The sequence below is a fragment of the Leptosomus discolor genome, chromosome 17 (assembly GCF_034619465.1).
Source record: "Leptosomus discolor isolate bLepDis1 chromosome 17, bLepDis1.hap2, whole genome shotgun sequence".
Lineage (NCBI taxonomy): Eukaryota > Metazoa > Chordata > Aves > Leptosomiformes > Leptosomidae > Leptosomus > Leptosomus discolor.
Window position 1 is genome coordinate 12,800,694 of NC_141407.1, and position 26,922 is coordinate 12,827,615.

Below are 26,922 nucleotides of genomic sequence, written 5' to 3' on the forward strand. Positions count from 1 at the left end.
TTTAGTATTTAAGCATTAGGTTTTGAGCAGGACAAAGTTCCAATCCACAATCTAAAAAAGTAAGACTATTTTTTTCTCCAAGCCCCACATTACCTGCAGATTTTCAAACTGGTCAGAAGCTATCCGATTTTATTAAAAGAACTCTGTTCTACCAGTATATTCTTTCTTTCTTCCGCAACACCTGTTTAAATATACAGAAGACGTCCTACTTAAGCTTCAGGATCTCAATAACCTTCATTTGTTGTTTGCCCCAAACCTCACCATACAATCAACTGAAGTCATAGAGCAAACTGCATCACCACCTTTCCCCTGAACATTTGTTATTTGGGGTTTTTCAGAATTTAGAGGTCCTTTAGAAGGCTGTCCGCAATCTGAACATTAGACCAGTTAAAAGGTGTTTTTTAAATGAGGTGTGTCTATGAAAACAGAACAGAACTTAAGTCTGTAAAATTCTGTAATATCCTTCTACAGATACAGCACGTTGCAGGAGCTGAATCCCTTAAATGAAGTGAACTTTGCTGGGGCAGAGCGAGGCATTTTCAGTTTGGAAAATTTACAGGCTGCCTAGACTATGAGAGCCAGCAGTAACAAAAACACACGTTAACATCTGTAAGCGTATAGCTCAGAAACAACAAATTAATAGAAAAGTCACAATATACAAGAATCTCGAGCTCTCTGTGCTTTGAAAAATATCACATTATATTAAGTAAAAATGAACCATGCCTTAATTCTAGCAGACTAACTACTTTATAAAATGAAATGATTTTTGAGCTTTTTCCCCCCACTGATACAGAATTAAGTTCGTCATCTTTTTTTGTAAAAAGTCAAAAGTACTCACACTTTTTTCAGTTAAAAAACAATACTTGAAACAATAAAAAAACTACAATAGAAGTGAGAAAAGAGTATCTTCATGGAAGTTTGCTATAATCAGGTTTTAAGACTTAAAAACCATTTTAAGCTTATAGCAGACTGCCTACTACTGGAAATGTTTTCTTAAAAAATGAAACATGAATTTCAGTTACACTGAAACACTGAGTATGGTGTAAGACTTTATGTACAATACTTAACTGCAGGAGAGAACAGAGTTATCACCCACATTTATAAAGAAAAAACCAAAAGGAATTACTCATGCGTATCAGAGGAAACATGGTCAGGAAATGAAGATCATAACATTTCTAGATAGACCCTTTCCAGCTCAAGTAGGCAACAAAAACCTTCTCATTTGTCCACATTACTGATACTAACCACAAACATAAGGTAATAACCATTCTGACGTTCAGCGTTTCACTGCAGAGTAACCTGTTAGTTCTGTTTTTCAATGGTAGTACTGTCCATGTTACTCTGTTTTAGTTTTATGGTGGCAAAGAAGGACACATCTTGATCTCTGTCAGACTGCAGGGCTAGAATGGTCTCTTCTGCAGCTTCTAGATGAGGATTGCCGACACTTTTAAAATAAGCTAGAATAAGGGGAGAAATAGAGAATTTTAATCAAAGCCAAAAGAATAAACTCTGGGGCATAAGTAGTGCAGAAATACAGAGGATGCCAAAACCATCAGGGGAAGCTCATCCAACATATAGCCAAGGAAGCCGACAGAAATATGCTAGTTTGTACTCATCTTATTAGATACTTCAGTACTGCTGAGAGAAACTCTTTTTGCTGAGACCTAAACAGCAATATAGCAACAAGTAAAGCAAGCTTAGGAAGCTGCCATTGCACAATGCTTTACAAAACGTTCTCCATAATTTATTCTGAAAAAAAGATAGATTTATGTGCACCTTCCTTTGAATAATCAGAGATCAGCTCGTTTTTTTGTTTAAGGAATTTAACGCAGGAAATTGTAGCAGCACAAAATTACATTCTTTCCTAGTACAACTGTTAGCTTAAGACTAAAATGACAAAGCAAACAATTTCAGAAAAAAAGCAGAACACTTCACCTGAAGGACCCCAAGGACAACTACTTCATTAACATAAAAGTCTGAAATATATCAAAATAATCTATTGTGATGTTTAAGAAAAATGTATTTGCCATACACATCACAGATACCAAAAATAACCACCTGCAGCAAGACCCAGCCACTGCAGTACTTCTTGCTCTGAAGAAGGACGTCACTGCCCTCCAGCGGATGAAACACGGCAAGTGCCACATTATTGACACCAGTTTCAGGCCCTTTAGGGACAACGATCGAATACTCTAAGACAGAAAAGCCACTGCAGTATACATTCCTGAATCTACATTCCCAAATCTGAATTTGAATGCAGTATCCCAGACTGCAATGTATAATTCTGTTTTCGGTAGAAACAGAACCACTCAGCCTTTTACCAGTTGAGCCAATTTACAGAGAACCGCGCTGGCAGAGGGCAGACAGCGTTCGTGAGAGGCGAGTTCTTTCAAAGGAAATGGATGACCACACCTTTCTCCAATAACGTCTGCCTTAGCGCCTTGGCGAGCAGAACCCTGACGTTTGGCACAGGATCTGAAGCAAGACTTAAAAGACTGGGGAGTAAGTGTTCCACAAATTGGTCGACAGGCATACATTCTTCTTCTACTACGGCCTACAGGATAAACACAGAACACAAGAAAGCAGGATTTATGTTAAAAATATACTTGCCATTCCTTTCCATCTTGTCCTTAATTTGGCCTGTCTATTGAAAAAAGTCAGTGTTTAAGTCTGAACAAATACACCCTATGTTGGTGAATTAAGTACAGCCTTTCAAACACCGTTATGAAAACATCTCTTGCCACTCTAAAGTTCATCTGAAGATGACCCAACAAGAGCCAATCACTTTCTTTCAACTGTATTTTACGAAATATTTTTCTCTTGCCTGTCATCACCCTTTTGCCTTTCAACATTCAACCCTTGCTCCTCATTGCTACCGAGATAAGCATTCTTGTTTTGGAGGGGGGTGGGTAAGTAGAAATAAAGAGGGAAAGAGCTCCTGGCATCCATCACCCAGTGGTAGTCTGAAGAGCTCTTGTGAACCTCTGTCCTATCATGTCAAAGTACGTCATCTCCATTTAGGACTTCATTCCTGACTTTGCTACCGGGATGCCAGAAAATACAAGGACCAGCTATTTCAGATGGAGACAAAACAAGGAGCACAGCTTCAAAACTGGACAGCCATATGCCAGTACTAAGACCAGACCGACTCTGCCACTGTCTTTGGTCAACTCACAGAATCGTAATGCCCAAAGGATGACAACAAAACAGAGTACAAATTTCAGTTTTGATCACATTGCTGAAGAGCCCCAAATTAAAGGTACACATAGAAACACAGAGAGAGAACATTCTAACCTGACAAATGAAGGCAAAAGCTTGTCTTCCAACCCACTTGGAGCAGTGACGAAACCGCACTACAAGTTCGTTAATGAAATTTAATCCCAGTGCATTTGCGTTGTTTGCGTAGAACTTCTGTAGTATCGCTACAACCTGTGAAGCAAAGGAAGGGGGAAGGGGGAAGGGGAAAAGGAGGGGCAAAAAACCCAGGAGATATGAGTAGGTTGTAGCCCTTAGAAAGTTAAAAAAATCCATCATTTCATTTGGATCTTACAAAGGGACACCAAAAACTGTGTTCAGTGTAATCAGCTATGCTCACAGGATTTAATAAATCACTTTGCTTATTCTGGAGAAAAGAAAGTGTAAGCTTTAAAAAAGCTGCTTGGTCAGAGGAAACAAAACACACTAAAATAAATTAAGACCACCATTAAAATAACACCTCTTGCCAGGCACCATGAAGAAAAAGAAGAGAATTAAGAAGTCTTTCTACTCATTCAGTAAACCTATGGGACGATCGCTTTATCATGCAGTTCATAACAAATTAAGTCAACTTCGAGGAAAGACCAGTGATTTTATTTTTTCCTCCCAGAACTGGGGGAAGGTCTCCCAAATCTTCTACATCCTTGTTTTCATCCAGTTGAAAATATATTTATCATTCACATACAACCAACAGAGAAAGATTTTAGTATCTATGGAGGTCTGACAACTCAAAACATTTTATAAAGTTTTAATTTCACTTTTTTCCATACTGTTTACCAATACAAGTAGGTATTCACCCTACTTGTCTGAAAGAAAACAGAGTGATTTCAGGTGTCCCTCTCAAGGATCATTTTCCTCCTCTCCTGCCAGGAAGTGAACTAAATCCCCTACCAGTTTGAAGGAGATCCACCGAACTTCTGAAACTTTATCGGAGCAGAGAGTTAGTGCAATATGTCTTAAGTAGTCATAGACATCGTTGGGATTGTAGAGTTCCAGTATCAGGATCAGCTGCCTGAAACACAAAGAAAGTGATTAACTTCAGCAAGTGCAACACTAACCTGCTCTAATTATATCATCTGTAAACACAGGGAAGGATCATTTGGAGCCTCGAAAATACCATGGATATTACAAAGCACTTGAACAGTTTGTTCTTCTCTTTACTTTATAATGGTCCACACATGTATTAAAGAAGTACATGCTTTAATCCATCAAGGAATGCAAGAGAAGCTTTGATGCAAACTAGACGTACCAATGAACCAAAAATTGTCCCAAACAGTAACAAAAGCTACAAACAGAAGTACGAGAAGTTTCTTTGCAACTTCAGACCAACATCCCGTACTTTCTTGCAAAGTAAAAAACCAGAAGATTCACTTCTGTGTAGAAATTTACACTTCAGAAAATAGTTTACATCTTGGAACTGCACAGAACTCACTCCACCACACTGCTGCCAGCGTGTTACCATCAGCCATGCACGAACCAGCCACAAAGTGACAGCTCTCCACTAGGTGTCAGGGAACTGCTGTACAACGTTCTTGCACCGCAGTGAGATTCAATTTGTTGTGCCAAACTACTAAGGAGGAGTAAATCCTCAGTAGCCCAAACAAAGCAACAAGATAAAGACGAAGGTCAGATTTTAGCTGCAAACTATGCCTACGAACATTCTTTGGGTGCTTCAAATATCAACAGGGCTTGTAGAAGGAGAATTGTGGGACGTTACCCTATCTCCATTATACACCCAGTCACACGGAAATAACAAATGAATAAACTGTTTTTTTTCAAGAACTGTTTTTTCTTTTCATACCCATTAGAAAAATGGGTTTGTACATACATTTAACAGATTTTTGCAAAGCAGTCTAGAACAGGATAAAATCTGAAACCCCACTGAACAGTATTTATCAGACAGTCCTACTTCATAAGCTGCAAGCGAACCAGATCTCCATTTCAGTATAATCAGAGACTTAAGTTTCAGTTACGCTTGACTACAACAAAACTTGCCAAAAAACCAAAACCAAAACAATCAAAAAACCCCACAAAACAAAACAAAAACCTGAAAAACCAAAACCAAACAAAACCCCAACAGCCAGTGCCTTTTAAGTTCAGTTCCTTAATAAAGATGTTTGTCATTTTTTAGCTTCTAATTAGGGTGTGCTAACTTCTGAATGTAAATACTGTTTCCAAATCAGTAATATGGACTAAAAATCAGAAGTTAACAAAATTACATACTCTGCCAGCTCGTAACGAAACCTCCAGTTCCTGCTGTTATCAGTCACCACAAATTCTTGAAGTTGGTAAAGATACTCTCGCCTTTTGTCTGCATGAAGTAACTAAAGGAAAAACATTACTAGTATAAACCTGATAAAATTCAATACTTGCAGTTCTCTGGTGTATTAGTCTATTTGCACCCATGTGCATTTTCCTACTTGAAAGCAAGTGATCATTCATGAGATGCTTACTAGAAATTGTGCACGATCAGCTGAGTGCCTGGACACACACAGCTGACACCCAAAAAAGTACATTAAGTCATCACTTCTGCAAGGATATCCATCAAAGCACCATCTCTGGGCATAAGACTGTGCAGCCAAAAACTAAGGATTTGTGGTCTTCATTATGTAGCAGCCCACCAGGATCTGCTTGCTCTCTTCTTTCCCAGCCCCAAACACAAATTGTTCATGGTCCAACTCTCCAGCTGGACTGCACAAAATACTAACTCCTTTACAACAACTAGGAGCATTTACAAACACACTTACAAAGGGTTTAGAGTTTTGATATTTTGTTGGGATATGGGACAGAAGCGAGGGATCTTAAATGGCACATACAAAATGGCAGTACTGCACAGAACTAAATGTGTAATTAGATATTGCACATCTCATTAAAAAACTCTCTAATACTGGAGAAGAAATTTTATCTTGAGAAATTAAATTACACTTTCCTACCTTCAGAAAGTCATACAGATGTTTAAGGACACCAATACGCACTTCATCCAGATCTTTCAAGAATCCATTGAAAATTGGCACCAGATCAGCGGCTGTTAGCTGATCCCCCAGAATAACTGCTAGTTCATGTATGGAGAAAGCCAGTGTGCGACGTACCTTCCACTGCAAAAAGTTTAAGTGAACTACATTAAGCACCATAACTAAAAGAAGCTTTTGAACTACGCCTGTGTGAGGACTGAGAGAGCAGAAGCAACAGGGCTAGTTACACAGCAGTACAAAGTGTCAATCTTATTCATGAAGTCTGATTTAAATCTTGAATTTTCTATTTTTAGCGCACATTTAATCCCTTATAATAAAGTACATAATGTTATAACTTCAGTGCAACAAACTGAACAAAAAAGCTACTCAAAACTCTGATTTATCATTAAAACACTTTTTTTTCTTTTTACCTGTACATCTGAGGCCAGCGTCTCGTATGTGTCTTTCAGGCAGTGCCAGTTCTGCCTGCCCAGTGTTAAGGCCACCCCGGGAAGGCTATATGCACAGTGCTTGGCTATTTCAGTGTCAACGGTCTGGGCTCGAGCTGGGTCAGTCATTGACAGGTATTGGTCTAATAAAGGTTGAGGTATGATATCCTGTAGACAGAGGCAGTACATCAGCAACACACATGTTCTTTTATTTTAAGAAAATACACCTGTTGGGCTACAGTATTCACTTGCTACTAACCATGTGGCAGCTAAACACAAACAGTAGCACAATGTCCCTTTTGTGGGCTACCTTTACAAAGTGTCAGTGACCCCTATGGTTATCTGTCCTCTCATTAGGATAGAGCAGTCAGCAATGAACAGTAATTATTACTTTATCAAAACAAACTGAAATTTCTTCTTTGCTGAAGACAAGCAGTAAATCTAGTGACAAAGCAATATTGTCAGTGCCTACCTTGGTTGCAGATTGCCCCCAAGGCACCAAAAAGGCAAGAGAATTTTTCTAGCTTTCCAATTTAAAACAGGGCTCCCCTCACGTGCCCATAGCAGTTCTTCACATCCTGCAACTGATCAATGGCAAAAGCTATCACTGCATTAAGGAGATGAACCATATCCAATACTCCACTAAAGCAGTTAGATGTGATTTTAATCACCTGTAATTTCGACTTGTCATCTTCAAATGGTGGATTATTTTCTTGCTCTTTCTTTAATAACACACTGGTTCCTCCATGTTGTTCCTCTGAGGCCTGTAAAAGGACGTACTAGCTAGTGAAATGAATTAGACTTACTGCTGGTTGGGGCAATTCAAAGCATCGCACTACAGAACAACGCAACTCAGACACAGAGCAGCCTTTTACAGACAAAGTCTCCTACAGGCAAAGCCTTATTCAGAGGGTTTCTACAAGTATGAAAAGACAGAGTTGTACACTAAGACAAACACTACCAAGACTTTAGCAGCAACAAGGGGAACAGCAGTTAGACTTACTTCTAGAAAAAACAATCTGATTTAACACAATAAACCCAACATTCATACAGATTTTGGATGTCTACTTTTACTATACTCTTAAATAGTTTTTCTTCTTGGCATGAATTTAGATTATATTAAATGAAACAGCTTAGTGGTTGCTCCAAGTCAGTCAATACCATAATAAAAGCTCTACTTATTTTAGAACAAACAGCTGGGAACTCCCAAGCCTACCAAATTATGAAGCATACACCTCTCTCCACATATTAACAAAAAACTTCAAAAGAAATAAAAAGTTTAAAAGATCAAAAACACACCAAGTTTGAAAGTGCACACAGTATTTTTGTTTGTGCAGATTTTATGGGCAGTTTTTGTTCACAGACAAGGAAAACTTTTCTTTACATTTCATGATTAGCTCCAGCAACATTAAATATTGTGCAAACAATTCTTTTTATTCCTATCTTTACAGTATAAACAAGAAATAGTAACCAGGAACTGTGTCAGCACCTGATTCAACCTCCTGTCTGGAGATAAGACTAATTTTAGTTTCACTACAGGAAAAGCTGAGACTGTACGTGGTACATACCATCTGAAAAAAGAAAGCCCTACAAGACTACTGCAAAACTAACTCTCATAATTCATGTGCAAAAACAAATAATACCCTCAATAGCTTTTCTTTTTCTTTTTTAATTAAAATAAGCAGCGTACGACAGTTACAGTGCAGTAACATTCAAAGGCTTTCGATCAGAAGTGGGTCAATTATGCCAGGGACTCCATGAACCCACACAGTTCTCCAGCTGGTAAGGATTCATTTCGGACACAGAGCACAATGCATACTTACTGTGCATTTCAGTGTACTGGAGATAGGCTGCTCACTGATGTTACCCAGGGAGGCAGGGGATGAAAGACTGTCTTCCTCCACCTGGTTGCAGGTAGCATCTGAAACAGCCATTCCGCCCGAAATAGTTTTGTTCTGAATTTTGCTGCTGCTTTCTTCCATTTTTTTGGTCTCACAGTCACCAACAGAATCAAACTGAGCAGCTCTGAGAGCAGCAGACAAGACTTGGACCTGAGCTGCATGAAGCAAAAGAAGACTATTCAGCCTCCCTTCTGCACTTAAAAGCATTAAACTTGTAATTAGTTAATCTGAAAAGATAGAGAAGCCCAGAGCTGTTTTCTTCTGAGCTGCACAGAAATGGTACATTAGCAAACAGTCGCTCTTAGAAAGGAAAGACCCATTACTCTTCCACAAAACCATCACAAGTTAAGAGCAACAATTTGGATGTATCAACATTGTCAGCAGGAGCATTCTACCAATTTCTACTACTGAAAGATATTTCTAATAATCCCCTGTAACAAGGTATCACAGCATACTGGTTCACCTCCCATTCTTCATACAGTCAAACATTTTCAAACAAATTCTTTTTGTCATATTCTTTAATTGATTCAACTGCTTGGAAAAGGCATCAGTGTGCATTTAAAACATTTCTGAGAAAAACTTTATCTAGAGGAAGGAATTAGTCAAACCATCTCTGAACCGTTTTGCAGAAGTAGATAGAAAACAAAAGGTCAGTTTTACCACTATACCACCGAGAAAGTTAGGACAAAAGGTATTTGCACGTTATGCTACATTGCTGCTAGGAACATGAAGTTACTAAGAGCTGAGAATGCAGACACTCTGAGTTAGCTACATCTGCACAAGCCTACTGCAAGCACAGTCTCAAGACAAAACATTAGAGCATATTTTAAAGGTGAAGAATACCAGAATACTTCAGAAATAAGGGGAACAGACAACTTTAAAAGGCAGAAGGATGGATTACAGGTGTATTTATGAGTTTTTTAGCAGTTAGAGCAGGAGGAAAACAGAAACTAACACCCACATCTCCTTATTCTGAGAAAGGAAGCCAGACCATTCTGCTAAAGCCATGGGGGGCAGGGCAGAAGTCTTCTCCACTGTTTTCTCCCATGCCTCTCCAAACCCCTCAGTTCTCGCTGTATAGCTGTCAGGCTAACATCTCAGCATTTGTCTTAGTTCTACATAATGGTGTTTTTAGCTCTTTTCCTTTTGCTTTTACTCTGTCTTTTGTTTCCAAAACTCATTTACACTTTCATTCACTCATTTGAATTTCCACTTTTTCCTTTACTGCTTTAAATTTTAATTTTTTCACCTCTTCCTGTTTTAAATCTTCCCCTTTCTTTCTGATCCTTTGCCTCACATGTGCAGAATTTTTTATTTTCCCTTCCATGGGGAGCCACCTAAATACATCACACTGCCAATCGGCTTACTACTCACCACTACTACAGCAAGAAATCCAAATGATGCTGTAGTTTCTGCAGGTATGACTTCGCATTCAAAGATGGGATGAATAAATGGGCAGACAAAAGCTTAGCTCACTAGAGTACTCAAGAGACTTAGTGGAACAAGAAACTGAGTTTGACTGTGGATGACAGGCTTGTCAAGAGGGATTTGGCCCAGGAAACACATCTGCATCCCGCTATCAGGCCATCATCACTTCAGTATGTTTATCAACAGGCTTGTATGGGGAGGCTGAGGACTTGAAATTAGGGTCACTCTCACTGAATTAAATATTAAGTGAACTCAGCTGATAATCACAGAATCATAGAATAGTCTGGGTTGGGAGGGACCTTTAAAGGTCACCTGGTCCAACTCCCCTGCAGCGAGCAGGGACAGTTCTATTTAATACCTTTATCAACGCCCTGGATGAGGGGATCACATGCACCCTCAGTAAGTTTGCAGACAACACCAAGTTGGGCTGGAATGCTGATCTGCTTGAGGGATCTGCAGAGGCTCTGCAGAGAGATCTGGACAGGCTGGATCAATGGGCCGGGGCCAACTGTATGAGGTTCGACAAGGCCAAGTGCCGGGTCCTGCATTTGGATCACAACAACCCCACGCAGCAGTACAGGCTGGGGATGAGTGGCTGGAAAGATGCCAGGCGGGAAAGGGCCTGGGGGTGCTGGTCGACAGCCGGGTGAACATGAGCCAGCAGTGTGCCCAGGCGGCCAAGAAGGCCAACAGCATCCTGGCCTGTATCAGAGATAGTGTGGCCAGCAGGAGTAGGGAAGTGATCGTGCCCCTGTACTTGGCAGTGGTGAGGTCACACCTTGAACACTCTGTGCAGTTTTGGGCCCCTCACTGCAAGAAAGACATCGAGGCACTGGATTCAGTCCAAAGAACTGGCAACAAAGCTGGTAAGGGGTCTAGAGCACAAGTCTTAGAAAGGACAGATGATGGAACCAGGGTTGTTTAGCCTGGAGAAGAGGAGGCCAAGGGGAGATCTTACTGCTTTCTACAACTACCTGAAAGGAGGGTGTAGTGAAGCAGGTGTTGGACTCTCCTCCCAAGTATCAAATGATGAGATCAAACATCCTCAAGTTGCACCAAGGGATGTTTAGACTGGACATTAGAAAAAATTTCTTCACCGAAAGGGTTGTCAAGCATTGGATCAGGCTGCCCAGGGAAGTGGTGGAGTGACCGTCCCTGGAGGTATTTAAAAGACATGTAGATGAGGTGCTTAGTGACACGGTTTAGTGGTGGATTTGGCAGTGTAAGGTTAATGGTTGGACCTGATGATCTTATAGGTCTTTTCCTACCTAAAAGATTCTACGATCTTTAGCTAGATCGGGTTGCTCAGAGCCCCGTCCAACCTCACCTTGAATGTTTCCAGGGATGTGGCTTTTACTACCTCTCTGGGCAGCCTGTGCCAGTGTTTCACCACCCTCTTCCTTCTATCTAGTCTAAATCTGCCCTCTTTTAGTTTAAAACCATTACTCCTTGTCCTGCTGCAACAGGCACTGCAAAGAAGATTGCCCCCATCTTTCTTATAGGCCCCCTTTAAGTATGAAAGGCCACAATAAAGTCTCCTCAGAGCCTTCTCTTCTCCAGACAGAACAACCCCAACTCTCTCAGCCGTTCTTCACAGGAGAGGTGCTCCAGCCCTTTGATCATTTTCATGGCCCTCCTCTGGACTTACTCCAACAGGTCCATGTCTGTCTTGCGCTGAGGTAACAATAGGTAGCTCTGTCCCTAAAGCCACAGTACTAACAGTACTTTAAATTAAAAACGGTTGTAACAAATTTCCACGAGCTCTTTCCCCTTTAGCAGTTAGAGCCAACTTACTTCTCATGCAAACAGGAGCTAGAACACTTCCCCAGGTGTTCTAGAAATAAGTCAGGTCTTGTGAGAAAGGCTATTGAGTAACTTTTACTATAATTTACTACTCAAGGAAGTCTCATCACATCATGAATACCAAGCTAATTAAAATGCAGTCAAGGGTTTTCTAAAGGCCAAGAGAAAGCCTGCTCAGAGAAAATATGATTTTACTGCTACAGAGTCTCACCTTGAACATCCGGATCATCTATGTGCTCCTGTAAGCTTTCCAGAACTTTTTTTATTTCACTACTAGCAACACAGTTATTACATGGCACAGAGCAACTATCTTTGTGCTTTTCAGTCTTGAATTGAAGCAACTCCAGATCCTGACTTATATCAGGCAGAGGAGGGCGCCAGTATAGAAAAGTATTAAATACATCCTCAGCAGACTGCAGCCTTGAGTTCATTCCAGGAAAACTGCTGTCCTTAGTGACTTCTATGACACCAGCAGCAGCTTTGTCACCCTGAGACAACTGAGACACATCTTCTCCAGGATTGGTACAATAAGCTGAACTTTCTTCCCGCGTATCTTTACTTAGGTTCTCCATGGAGAGCTTTGTATTAACTTCAGCTGAAGTCTCCTCACTCGATGATTCTGGTTTGATTTCCATTGGTTGTTCCAAACTGGTAACAGACACACACGGTTATCCAAATGAAACTTAACTCTGTAACAATACTTTTCAGTGAAATACTTCATAAAAGACAGAATTAACTGCAGAAGCTTATTTTCTCTGCAAACAGACAGAATTTACGTTACTATTATGCTTTCCTCCACCAGTTTTCCATTTACTCTCCTGTGAAGCCATCAAAGTGAATTTTTCAATAATGTGGCTAAACTCAGACACATGCGTGACCTCACTCTTCAGATCTTTTCTAGAACTATATTCTCAAGTCAAGATTTTTATCCCTGAACAGTAATGAAAAGAATTCTCTTCCTTCTTCCCCCTTTCACTACACCACACCTTTCCCATGATTTTACCTGGACAAGGTATCATTTGTACTAGAGGACATCACAGTTATATTGTTGCTTGGCTGACAGGAATTGGAATTCACATCTTGCATTGATGGTCGGATACTCAGTGTCCCATCTTCTCGAATGTAAAGACCAGCACTTGAAGGGTTTGCAAAGGTAGAAATAAATGGGCCAAGAGACTGAAAAGCAGCCTGACGAACCTGTGGTAGTATAAAGACAACAGTCAAGATTCATGCAACTCCCACAGAGTTAACACTGAAAGATAAAAAATGGGTTCAATTTTTTAGTAAGAACCAACTGATTCTTACTATAACAGCTTCATTTAATAGCAAATATAACAGATTATCAATCAGCAAATAAGTGACACCTAAGCAAAGGGTGTTAGAATATTAAGCACGTACCTACAATCACAGTAAGGAAATCTTTTAAAAGTTGTAAATTTAAAGGATGTCACTATCTACTTCAACTAGTACCTTTAACACAAGCAACCTATTCTCAGAAGAGTGTTTACACTCAAAAAAAATTGTTGATACAAATTCCAAGTAGTACAGAGGGAAAATTAAGATACCATCTTCTCAGAGGAGATCAGATTTTAGTAGATTAGACTCTAATCCCAGCAAATTTAGAGAACTTTTACAGCACACTTCTGACTTGCCCATTATTTGTGTGTGATCTGCCTGGGAAGACGCATCAGTTACAGAGCAAGTTCTTACCCATCTGCAAGTGTCACTAATGAGACTGATAAACAGCGGGGATAGTTTGCTTCTGCGAACTTCTGGGGATGTAGTGTAAGACACTGCCATAAAGCACTCAGCACAAGCTTTCCTCATTCCCCAAACGCTATCAGAACAGAGTTCAAAGAACTTGGGAATCTGACAAAAATAAGCAAAAACAAGACCAATTAAAGACTAAAAAGACTGCAGCAATTTACTATCAAGGTATTTGTTCGGAAACTGGAGACAATGATAACTCAAGAGAGAATGAGTGAAGAATAAAGAAAGAGACATGTTAAAAAACATATTAACTGAAGAAATTGGAAAAACTATCTGTCTGCCATTTACTTCATTAGTATTTTATGTATAACTATATGCACTAAGAAAAAAAAAAAGAAAGACTTATTAATGGCCTATTTTTCCTGAAATTGTAACTTGATTTATGATCTAGTTCAGGGGAAAAAAAGAAAGAGTCAGTAATTCTAAAGTGTCTGTGTACATACATAGATGCACTGTCAGTTACATTTTAAAAAATGTTTTGCAAAATAAAAACTTTCCGTTCCTATTCATTCCCAGTTTTGCTATATAATTGCAACCAAAGCTGTAGCCAAATCAATTAAAAGCACATGCACACTGATTAATTTACACAGATGACAATAAAACAACTCATTATTAAACCTTTTGAACTGATCAATACAAGTCTTGTGAATGGATTTTGATTTTTACATACCAGCAGTCTTTCCGTGGCTTCTTGCCCAACTGCATTACAAATGTCACCAAAATTAGCTGCACAAATCTAAGAAATAAAAAAGTCACGAATGTCATTCTCCACTCTTTCAAGTGCATTAGTTTTACTATCAACTTCACCATGCATTATTTATCCCATGTAACAACTGCATGTTTGACTATTCAAATTTCAGCCCTGTAACAATATCCTGTAATATTAACTCATCCCGAACAAAGACTCATTAGAGCAAGCTTCCATAAGCCACATGCCTTTGAAATCAATAGTAATATAAGGTTTCTGCATGAAAAGCATCATTTACTTCAGTAATCATTAAAAGGGATTAATAAGCCTACTTGAACACTTAAATTACTTTGAACAGCAGCTGTCAAAACTGAAGTAAACTAAAATATGATACTAGGGTCAGGACTTAGGTGTACTGCCAGAGCTATCTTCGGTGAAGCAAAGTTGAATCAAGGTCTCAAGTTAGTGCCATGTACAGTACGTTACAAATGCTGTATTTAAGGTAAAAGGGACATTCCCTCATGTTGGAAAAAGATGTTGCCAAAATCTGAAATAAATTAAGGTAGGGCCATGTTAACATAAGACTTACTCATTCTATATGCTTGTTTAAAAGGCTATAATGCAGCTCAAATTCCAGCAAGTGCAGCTTATATTAAGGACAAAGCTAAAGTTCTGCACAACACTCAAGTCTACTCAAATATTTTAAGACTTCTTATGGTATAAGTTTCCTTTGGTACTAAAACATGAATTAAATTAAGTTTCAGGATATATTTTTTAAATTTTTTTATTATTATTTTTTAAGGAAGGATGTCTCATATCTATTGCTTTTGAACTTCTACTTTTGAAATAAGATGGCAGAGATCAGGTAACTTGTTCACATCCTATAACCAAGCGAGGTGGCTTAAAAAAAAAGGTTGTGCAAAACTATTAAATGTGCAAGGTAAGTCTAACTGCTACACCAAAGCTATTCACTAAGGACTGTTATCCATTTGCTGAACTACAGAAGCTATAACCATGTCAATAAATTACAACTGCTCTTCCATACTCTTTCAAAGTCCATCAGCTAAATTTATGACTAAGTTATTCATGAAAGCATTTGAACAGCAACATGCAAATTCATTTTTAAGTGGTTCAGGGTTGAAACACACCAACCTTTCGGACTTGGAACAATTTCCCATCACTGCACAGTTCACAGAAACGAGGAAGGAGCATGTGCTCAACTGTAGTTCTGCTCAACATAGAAGCCATTTTACAGATTATCTGAAGATCAAGAAGGGGATATGTGTAAGGAAAAGAAAATAATAAAACTTGTAAGCACAGCCAAATATTCCTCCTAAAAATTATTTCTGAGAGCAAGAGAGCCCCTATCATCAAATAGATTTAACTGCTACACATCACTTGTCTCTTCATACACCTGTTTCATGCAAAGCAGAACTATAGTTTTTACTTAAAATAATTCTATGCCTGAACATAACATTTCTGCACATAATTAATTGTCTTTTCTATCCAGCTAAATAGACTTTTATTAACAAATGTATTTTCAAGGTGTTTTACAGTGTAGCATACACTGGCATTTTGTATGGAGAAGACAAAAGCTCCACTACACTAGCCAGCATACAAAGTCACAGTCTTTAAGCATATTAGAAGTATCTCAAGCTTAAGTATGCAAGTAAGCCCCTTGGCTTGAACAGGACTGTTCAGATACTTAAAAACAAACACAGTTCCAGCTCTTTATAGGCTCAGACAACATGATAAAAGTTTGCCGTACAACAGAAGAGAAAAGGGAGAGTAAGACAAACCAGTTATATAAGTGAGCTAATGCATCCTTTACAGGAATCATCCTCAGAAATCTTAGGAGTTAACATTGCAGCATAATTAAAGAAAGTAGTAACATGCTCATTAATGTAGCTTTCTCTGAGGAACTGTTAATTTCAACCACCATTGCAAACCACTTTTCTGCTGTGAAAACCAGGTGCTTTGGATCATCTGCTTCCTTTCAGCTCCCACTTTCTGGGATAACTTGCTATCATTCTTCTATTTGCAACAGTAAAAAGGAATAGGCTCCCATGCTCCTTCCTACTTAACTGTCCTGCCTGCAGCACCAGGAGTTGAATTCTTACACAAGTGTTGTCAGTAACAGTACTCATCCTGCTATTTTTAATTTTCAAAAATTATTGAAGCTTTCTACCTCCATGAAAAATAAGCTTTACTTGTAGAAACATTCGCCTTAGTTCTTATTTAGCATTCTATTACAAAGGAAGACACCATTTAAGGTCTTTCCTACAAATTTTCAAACTCCTAAAAAGCATCTGGTACTCAGATGTCACCCTGGAAAACTGCCCAAACAATACCCAACTCCCAAACAAGGAAGAGGAAAATCTAGCTGGTAAAACTATTTTACAGGTCAAGTGTCAGATATCCATGCTGAATTGTAATTACACACCAGCACTTTTCTGTTGAGTCAAGTGATTTCTTGAAAGTGAACAGGCAATGTTTTTTCCAAAATGCTTAAGAATTAAGATCAGGTCATCATTTATACATTTACAACATTACTTTGAAACCTGGTAGAGCAAATGTAAAGAATTTGCTGGAGAACTGAACGATCTTAAGAACTAAAACAAGGCTGCCAAGAATCAACTGCATTTTAAAAGTTATTTGGCTACCATTTTGACAATCCTTTAGCATCCTGAAGTACAAAGATGGTCTCTTTAAACCTGATCTTTCCAAAACTTCAGAATAAAAATTAAAGATCTGTTGTGATAAACTAAAAATTCAAATATGTTAATGAATAAACACAAAAGGTTTGATTGCTTATTTAATGTCAGCACTATTCCTGGACCTCATCTTAATTACTGTTATAAATGAAAAGGAATGGTAGTTGTTAATATTCAATTCAAGTAATCAACACATCAATCATCTATAGGAAAAAGCCCCTCATCATTTTGGGAAAAACTTTACTGAGTTTGGAGATTTGATACTTTACATTTTTAAGCAAACAATAACATTCTTATTCCAAATTACTGTACTGTATAGCTCAATTCTCAAGAAGCATCATTTCAAAAAGGTTCCTCAAGCACTTCATTGACACAGAAGCCCAGATTTCCTCATCACACAAAAGGTATGACCTAGAGAAAGGTTACCCAAAGCACCTCTACGCTTAGCCAAAGGCATTAGTAAATAGTGCTCAGTACAATAGTACTGAGGACGACCTTGCTTTCTTCTTGAATTCAGTTAAGATAATTTTTAACCTCTCAGTATAGTGCATCAAGTCCCGAATCCCAAAAGTTCAAATTCTTCGAGAATTCACATTGTTTCAATGGTGCTCAACACTACAAACATCTAAGAAACCTACAGACTCAAGGCTTAACAGGTCAGCACACCTAAGCTTCAACTCCGTCACAACAGCTGGTTCTCAACTTCCAACAGGGCTACTAACAAATACAGAAGGAATAACACAAAGTGAAATAGTAATGGTATAGAAAGTTTAAGTTCAATGATTAACGTTGAGCTCTCAGGACACTAAGAACACAAGTACAATTTTTATTTTCTGGGTTTTGTGCTTATGAAAATCTCACACAAAGTTGTTATATTCTAAAAGAGCTTTATAGTAGCACTAAAGACAGAAAACAAAAGCGATTAAAAAAAGTGAAGAGATAAGATTTCTTCCAAATTCACCTACATTCACAGCTTCCACCTTGTACTCATCGTCACTGTCAGGAGCGGAGAGATCCAACAGAATTGGACACACCTTATTTTCAATGTCACTCTGAGCAACAAGATCTTGTTCTAGCAGTATAAGCAGTGCTTCTTGACCTGCCTTTCTAACCTATTAACAGAACAAACAAAACAAAAGAAGTACGTCACTATAAAAACAACATTTACTGACGTGAGAACCACAAAAGGCACATTTTCAATGAACACACAGGTGTAAGTTAAAAAAACAACAGAAAAAACTCTCAGTTTTAACATCGTAAGGAATTAGTAGTAAATACTGAAGTTTAATATAATTGTTAGACGACATTTCATCCTATTCTGTGCAGCCAAAAGACAAAGTAGAAGACAGGACTTGTAAGGCATGACTCCTGTAACAGCCTGCGTCAATACACTGCTAGGTAAATCCTGTAAGTTTCCCATTATCTGCTAAGGAAAGTATAAAAACCAAAATGCAGACCTCCCTAGCAAAGTGGGCTGAAACCAATAAACACAAGGCACTACGTAAAAGCTAGGTATCAATCAACATGAATTTTCCTATTATCTCTTCCTCATGCTTTCAATTCACTGAACCATACAGAATTTTCCAACAATTCAACTCATGTTGTCTGTTTTTCCTACCTGATTGTTAACGTCTGTGAGGTATCTCACCACTATGGGCATAAGGTATTCAAAAAATGCTGTTGGGAATTTTGGTCGACTTTCTTGCAGAAAAATGGCAATAGGAGGTATTTGTTCCATCAGCTCTGTACGTACAGTTGGTTCTAATAAAAAGGAAGTCAAAACTACATCAGTAAATATGAAATTAAGATGAAGTACCTTAAGAGCAGCATTTTTTTTTCTTTAATGTTTTCATAACAGAGGAAAATTAAAATACTCAAATATCACCACTGAGACTGTCTGTTCTTAAAGGAAAGCTAAATAAAACAGAACAGCCCAACATATATCATCACAGTCCAGTGACTTGGGATCAGCTCCTAAATAAACAGGTCCCAAATAAACCAGATAAAATGAGCACTAGCTTCACCATGAATATATGCACATGAGGTATTAAAATGCACAACTGTTCCGTCACACTTCAGATGTAATGAAATCCTTGAAAAATACTACTTTGGGCACTGTACTAAGTAAAAGCCTTTCATTTATACACCTATCATACAAACTGTTTTAAAACCAGGAAAAAAATCATCTCATTTTCACTGGCAGATATTGCTGTTAGATTATGTAGTTTTAGTTCACTCGTTGCCTTCTCAAAACCAAAAGTTATTGCAGCTACGTAAAATAAGTTACAAAAATTAAAAACAAAAACAAAAATCAACCAAACAACCCACCCAAACCAAGCACAAACAAACTTTCAAACCTGCATCTTCAGAGAGCCTGACCATTATTTCCATTACAGTCAGGAAGTCTTCCTCATTATTACTGAAATCTCGAAAGACATCCAGAAGACCTCTGGCAATAATTTGTCTGTGGAGTGAACAACATATCAATTGCCTTAATACCCTGCCAACGACACGTAGATGGGATGCACGGGGAACTTATCAAATGTAAATGAGCACCTTAAAAAGAGACCAAGCTCTTCTCTGAACATTAAGATACACCAGTTACACAGTTTCTCCACATCCCAACAAAACAAGAGATGGAGTCAAGAGATCTTACTCAGATAACTAAGAATGAAAATGTCTTTTTTTATGGAAGTGTTATACAGAAGTTATTCAAACAAAAATAATTTTAGGCATGCTCTTAGGAGAATAACAACAGAAGTAGTGACACCTTAACATCCACAATGCTATCAGATCAGTTATCAAGTGCAGCTGTTGTACCCTTACCTGTTAAATATGTTATCACTGAAGGCATATTTTTCTAGACGAGCCAGAGGAGTTAAGTTATCCTGCCCAGGAATATCCAAGAAAGCTGTTATCCTCATGCTATCACAGTCTGGTCCATAATCTTCAAATCCAACTTGAAAGACAAGAAGAGTAACCCAAAAATAAATAAATAAGTAAAAATCCAAGACTCAGCAAGAGATGTTACAGTGTCAAATTCACTATATCAATAACTATTTCTTTTTAGAGCTATTCTTCAAAGGAAAAGTAGCTGTATACCACTGGAAATGGCTTACAAAAGAAAAATCTGAAGTTATACCTAATGGAGTCAAGAACAACACTTGCATTTAGACCTGTAAATTCAAGCTTCGAAATTTAATTCATTTCAACTGTCATAAAATCCTTGGCTTTTAACACATTTTATCTCACAATTTGAGTGGACTAATGCACTGAGTTAAGACAGCTCTGCTGACAAAATTGCATGCCACAAACTGACCAACACATTCAAAACAAAAATAGTCTCATTAAAAGAAACCGAAGTGTTAACAATGACAATTCCAAACTGTATTTCTTTAAACCCAGCAAGTTCTTGGGTCTGTTTCAAAGTTACCAAGGTCTATTTTTCTCACTGTAGTTACTGGGTCCCATACATCTAAAGCAGACTGGTAGCTTTGGGAAAAACTTCAACTTCACCTTAGTTGTGAATATACTGAGAGCTCTGTACTGCAGACCTATCAACTACAGACTTCCCCATGTAAACCTGCTCTTTTCTAAATTTTTTTTTATATTTGCAGCTTCAGACTGCAATTAACCAAATATTACCATGCCAACTGTTAAAATTTGCCTCACCAAGTCTTACAGTCACCTAATCCAGTAACATGCACTTGATTACAGATAAAGAGAAGAGTGAAGAGGAGAGGGAATAGGATTAACTTTGCTGCCAATTTTTTTTTTTTTAAATCCTTCCTCCTTAAACAAAGACAGTGAAACAACATGCCTGCAACACATAAATCTTTCACACAAATTCTCTCATTTCAGCAATGGATACAGGAATACATACAGCAACCAAATCTACAGAATGAGTTGCTGATATTCCTGCTCTGGGTTTACAACTTTCCCAATGAAGCACTACTTAGAATTATGCACACTTCAACCACATAAATAATATAGCAACTGTGATCATACTTAAGTAGATGCAAATGGTGCCAATAGGACTTCTCATATGCAAGAAGTAGTCTCTCCAACAGCATATGTGCTGAGAGTGACAACCACTGAAGACAAGCCAGTTTCTGAATTGGCAGGACACAATATTAGCTATTTAAATCAGCAAAGAAAGCACAAAAGTGGTAATAACTTGAAAGCACAATGACAAGTCAAATAAGTTGTATTTGAAACTATGCCTATGAGACCATAATCTAGGCACTCTAGGTCATGCCTTTACAGGCAGAGGCCTCCTGTCTTCAGGCAGTGGAACCTACATGGTACCTCCATGCTAAAAAACAGCAAAGCTTTGGCTAAATAACTAAAAGCAAACCAGGGCTAGTTTCATTTACAGCACCGGTTTCCTCTATTTGTAAAATGGGAAGGACAGGAATACCCTCTCCCACTGACACACTTTGAAGATTAAGAAATGTGTATGTGAAGTACTATACAATCACTATCTTCAGTGTCTGGTTTAATAAAAAATAAAATTACAGTCCTTCCCAATATGTCACCCCAATCAGTACAAAGCTTTATTTCATAATGCAGTCTGAAACTGCCAGTGGGCTAAATTGTGTGTATATGTAATTCCACAATCTCTGATATAACAATTTCTTCAGGCTTGAAATGGCTGTACTTTCATCGTGATAATCAAGCTTCAGCTCTACCCTCACTCTTACTTTACCAGTTTTGTATTACAAACACTCTTCCCTAAAGAATCCCTTACATCTGCGACCTGGCATAATGAACTTTGGCTCTAAACTATATTAATACCCATTATAAGTAACATTTTATATTAAAAAAAATCCTCTATTGCCAAGAGGTACAAGCCTCAGCTTTCTTCCTAAAGAAAAATTCCTATTTCACATATAAAACTCTGCTTTCCAATTATTTAACATTAGCCAAAACATTCTCAGAAATACAGCTCATTTAAAGAAGAAATAATCTGAACATACTTGGCACAAAATGGTATACCTGGGTCTTCAGGGAAAGAAGTAAAAAGGAGGTTTAAGTAAGCACACAGTCTCTGAGGAACCCAGCTGAATTAAAAGACTAGAGCAATTCTGAATTCTGCTGTTCTTGCAGACAATATGCTCTGACCAATAAGTTCAACAATTCAAACAGAACAAACTGTGGAATTAGAATAAATGTTCACATCTCGAACGTATAAACAGATACTACAAGTGAACCCACAGCTAGATGATCACAAACATATGCTAATTATTCACGACTTTTTTAATTACTACATATTGTACTGACACCCTTATTTCCATTCAACCAGTCATTATTATTTCTAGTGGCTGCTCTTTATACATTTTTAAATTCTGTCAGGTTCAAAACATTCATCTGTACAAGCCTATATGATCTACATTGCATAGATCTGTCTGGGATTGATCCGCCCACATGCTCCAGGGCTAGACTTTCCCACCAAGCACAGTATCTGAGGAGGTAGCATCCAGTATTTGCTGCTTCAAAAGAAACCTACTGCATCACTGAAAGCTCACAGGTAGTTATACACCGTATGTAGGACTGTGGATTTCCTTTCTGAGGCTGCAAACTCCCCATATCCAAACCCAACTCTGACCATCCTTACATCTATGCAATTACTATATACGTATATATATATTTTTAAAATCCAGATTGAACACTCTTTCACCAGCTAACTTCTGAGGCTAGCCACCTGTTATCCAAAGAAAGATTTATTAAAGCTTAAAAAATGTCAATGCACTTGCCATTAACTTAATGTAGTGCCCACCTGTCGCTGAATTAAGAAATAGTTTAAAAATGAAGGCTCTTATCAGTTCACTTCAAGTATTTCAGAATTCCTACCAAGTCCAGTGACAGTGAAGTAAATCACAACTAAGTTCATCTACACCTGGAACTAATTTTGTAAACATGATGAACATGCCTAATGTTACTACTTGGAGTAGTTCTATTATTCATTTAAATTAGCTAAGTACACACCTGTGCTTCTAGGACCAGAGGTAAAACAGAGCAAACTACTTATGCTCAGGATTAAGAGAGTTAAATACCTGAAATTTTTTCCACACACTCTCAGTACACACAAGTAAGGAAGAATCATGGCAGAATCCACTTTGTCTTCTCTCGAGAATTTTAATTTTCTTTTTCCATAAAACAAGACAACATAGGTACTTACAAGTTTCAGAATACACCAGAGTACTACAATATAAATTACAGAAAAATAATGAACTAGTATTTCTTATCTAATGTTCTTTCACAGGTGAATCAAATATTCAGTACTTTTCCCCCTCTAATATCAAACAAGCAAGCTTGAAATCTGTCTGCCTATAAACAAGAATAAATGTCAAAGTATTCACAGCTGAACTTGAGCTCACCATGCCTTAGTTTGATCTAGACACAAAAGCTGCTTAAGAGCCTGCAAGAAACACCTACAGAGTTACAGGATTTAACTCTGCAATTCCCCATCATTAGCGAGTACCACCATCCAGTCTTTTCAATACAAAACAGTAAATACTAGTGCAGTGCAGTGATTTCATGAGCTCAAGGAGGTCATTTTCTCTCCTGCTGTTTTTAGAAGGAAAAACAATTTTTAAAATACAATTTCTTTATTGTACAAAAGGGCATTATCAAGCTAATTACTTTCCCAGATGATCCAGTACCTCACCTAACAAAAAACAAGTTTCAAACATACTTGATGAATTTAGGTAGATTTTACTACAGCTTTTCTCCATATTCAGAGGAATCCCCCAGACTCTGCTTGTTTCAATGGAATTGATCTGCAACGTCCATAACAGTATTTCACCAATTTAGGTAAGAAAGTAAAAACCTAGTTCCAGTGATTTAGTTCACTGAGGTTTTCCTAAAATGCATCATGAACTCTTTGCCAGACTAGCCACTGGATTAGCACAACAGTATCTCAGTAAGATGGGACATCAGAACTCTGCTGTAACACAAACAGGAGACAGCTTTTAATGCCACAATGCTAACTGCCTTGCCAAATTAATGAACTTAAAGAGTATTTCCAAATCATAAAATGAGATTTCAATAATACTCTAAAATGCACATTTATTTACATGCTCATCCTGAAACAGATCATTTCTTTTACACAAATTTTAAGTGACCCATATAAAAAGCTTATTTACTACTGCTTACGGCAAAACTGTCTTTATCTGAATGTTTTTAGCCTCACAACTCAAACTAGAGTTTTGCCAACTAGCATTAAACTTCTTAATTGATGTACCAGGCAAATCTGTTACTCACTGTCAACAGAACAGCTAAAGACAGAACAGTAATGACGAATGAACACTTAACTCCTAGTGAGTCACCCCTGTTCACAGCCAAGACCCATAACAGAACGCTACAGCAAGTCTGCATTTACTTGCACTGCTTACACTTCACACACTCAGCAAACAGAACTCAAATGACATGCTAGTTTTGGTTGGGTGGTTTGTTTTTTTCTTACTGCAGAAAGAAGAAAATTGGAAAAGGAACTGGGAGCAATTCAAAAGGACCCAACCAATTTAAATAGCTAAGCATTCATTAGCACTATCAATGGTTTCGTCTGTTTTTTTGTTGGGTTTTTTTGTTTTGCTTTTTAAATTAGGGCAGAGATACATTTTCAACCCTTAATTAAGGTACTACAACAACTCTTGCAGCTCTTCTGCTAGAGGAACTCACTGCAGAAGCCTTTAAATCACCATAAGCACACTGAAACGCATCAGCTAATGTCCTTCTCACTTAAGTTCTGTTCAACAGATACGTGCCTTTTTGGTATCTAAGGTGATGACTTCTTACAAATATTTACTTACTGCTGCAAGCAATAACCTTTAGTACCTCTTTTAAGCAACTTCTCAGTGTTATCAAAATTTTAAATCCCTATATATTAAAGATGCGTATTTCAAGTACTATTTTCTACACTTTTTTTAGATTTTTAGCTTTTCAAACAGATAACTTAAAGGAGGATGCTTTTTAATTAGTTTTAAATTCATTAAGACTCATAGAGCTACAATTTATCTGTATAAGCAAAACATTAAAAATATTTTCAAATACACAGAAATACAAACAGAAAGTGAACCAAGAACTCTTATGTACACAAATAATCTCATCATTTATACATCACTTACATCCCAGATGATCCCAAACTTTTCCTTCCAAAACTTCATCAAAATACAAACAACACATCCCTTTTTCTGCTGCCTTTAGTGAAATGCATAAACTGCAAAGACTGAAAGCAACAACTAACAAAATCCCACAGAGCGACCTCCTAACCACAGAGACAATGTCCCTCCATGTCTTTCCAATAGAATACTTGAGATCTCGCTTGTATTCTAACATTTCCCCTGGTGTTCCTGAAGACCACCTTCTTCCTCTATCAGCTTATTCATGCTGGAATGGGGGGCGGGGCAGGAATCCATCTGTTACACATTTTCAAGTACTATTAAGCAATAATAGTCTTGTGGTAAACAAATACAGTCTCTCACAAGAAACAAACTCAAGCATCAGTTTTCATTCTTTTTAATAGAAAAAGTCAATCCAGCATTCAAAGTGCCAATGGAACCACCCCACATATACAGCTCCTTTCTAAAATAATACAAGTTCGTGTAATTATTAGTCAAAGATTTACGTCCTTAAGCACCAGCTCTCACCAAGGTGTCCGATAGGTGGTCACCCCGCTCCTATAACACAACTCCAGACTATACCAGCTTGAGGTGGAGCTGTTGCCTGGGCTAGGACCTACGACACGGTCCTTAACCCAAAACCCCCGGCTTGTGCCAGCCATCCGGAGCGCGCACAACAGCGGGCTCTCTTTTATTGCCGCTTCCCAGGTGCGCCCGCAGCCACCGCGGCAGCGTCCCGCGGAGCGCCGGTGCCGCAGGGACGCGCAACAGCAAAACGCGGCGTCCTGAGCAGCCCCTACGGCACCAGAAAGTCTCACCCGCTTGAGCTACCGCGGCTCGGACATCCCTCGGCCGCTCTGGGCTGCTTTCCACCGACAACAGCGGGGCTAATCCCCTACACCACCGCCGGCCAGACCCGTTTTCCTTTCCTAGAGATTCATGGTGGGCCATTGTTAGAGGTGCTGTTTACACGGAATCCCGCAGGTCAGCGGCCACCGGGAACAGAGAGGACGGTCCCTCGAAGGCCGGTTTCCAGACGCCGCCCCAGGCCTGCCTCCCATCCGCGGGTCCTCCTGCCCCGGCGGGACGGCGGCTGCCCCCAAAACACCGCTTCGAGAGGCTGCCCGTCCCGCGGCGGCTCGACCCGTCAGCCAGCACTCAAAGGCTTGTGAAAAGACACCAGGTGAGCCAAGGGCCCGCAGCTGAGGGAGGGAGCGAGCCCGCTCCCCCTGTCAGCGCCGCGCTCCTGCGGACACACAAATACGCTCGTAACTCGTGAGCCCTATAAGCCTTCACCTACCAGAACGAACAGCCTCAAAATCCTGCCCTCACCCTAGCCTGGATAAAAACGCAGAGAGGGAAAGAGGGCGACAGAAGGACCCCAGGGTAGGAGAACGGGGGAGGGCCTAAATAGGGAGCAGAAAAATAAAAAACAGTTACTCACAATCATCTAAGTCATCCTGCAAATCCACAAAATACAAAGGGATCCCTACAAACAAAAACAAAAGAGAGACACCGGGGGGTTGGTTTCGGAGGGCTACGGCGAAGACGGCGGCAGCCCCGAGTGAGCCGCCCCAGAGCCCCCCTCCGGCCCGCCCGCCAGCCCCACTTACCGGCCATCTTGGAATGGACATGGGCGAGGAGGAGGAGGGGAGCGGGAGGGCAAAGGGAGGAGCCGCCGGCACTTCCTGCCCCCGGGTCGGCCCCCGCACAGCCGAAATACGGCCGGTTTAATAAACAGCCGCTGCCGGGGGACAAGTTGCCCCTCAGCACCCACCGTCGTCTTCTGAGAGGGAAGAAAACCGCGGCGGCGGCGGGCGGGGGGTGTAGTCAGGTGACT

The 26,922-nt window shown here is 39.1% G+C and overlaps 1 protein-coding gene across 1 annotated transcript; it reads right to left on the reverse strand.

Annotated features, from left to right (window-relative positions):
* Nucleotides 1-1,036: 1,036 nt before the first annotated feature.
* Nucleotides 1,037-26,712, reverse strand: LOC104339984 (serine/threonine-protein phosphatase 4 regulatory subunit 1). The gene is made up of 20 exons (XM_086474639.1): nt 26,696-26,712; nt 26,527-26,571; nt 19,786-19,918; nt 19,317-19,423; nt 18,578-18,720; nt 17,925-18,071; nt 15,398-15,505; nt 14,228-14,293; nt 13,498-13,656; nt 12,791-12,984; nt 11,999-12,435; nt 8,479-8,711; nt 7,327-7,419; nt 6,638-6,823; nt 6,189-6,350; nt 5,479-5,579; nt 4,147-4,267; nt 3,295-3,429; nt 2,413-2,554; nt 1,037-1,457 (listed from the first exon to the last, which is right to left on the reverse strand). The coding sequence occupies exons 1-20, from the start codon at nt 26,700-26,702 to the stop codon at nt 1,303-1,305; spliced, it is 2,874 nt and encodes a 957-aa protein (XP_086330765.1). The 5' UTR covers nt 26,703-26,712; the 3' UTR covers nt 1,037-1,302.
* Between the last annotated feature and the right edge of the window lie 210 nt (nt 26,713-26,922).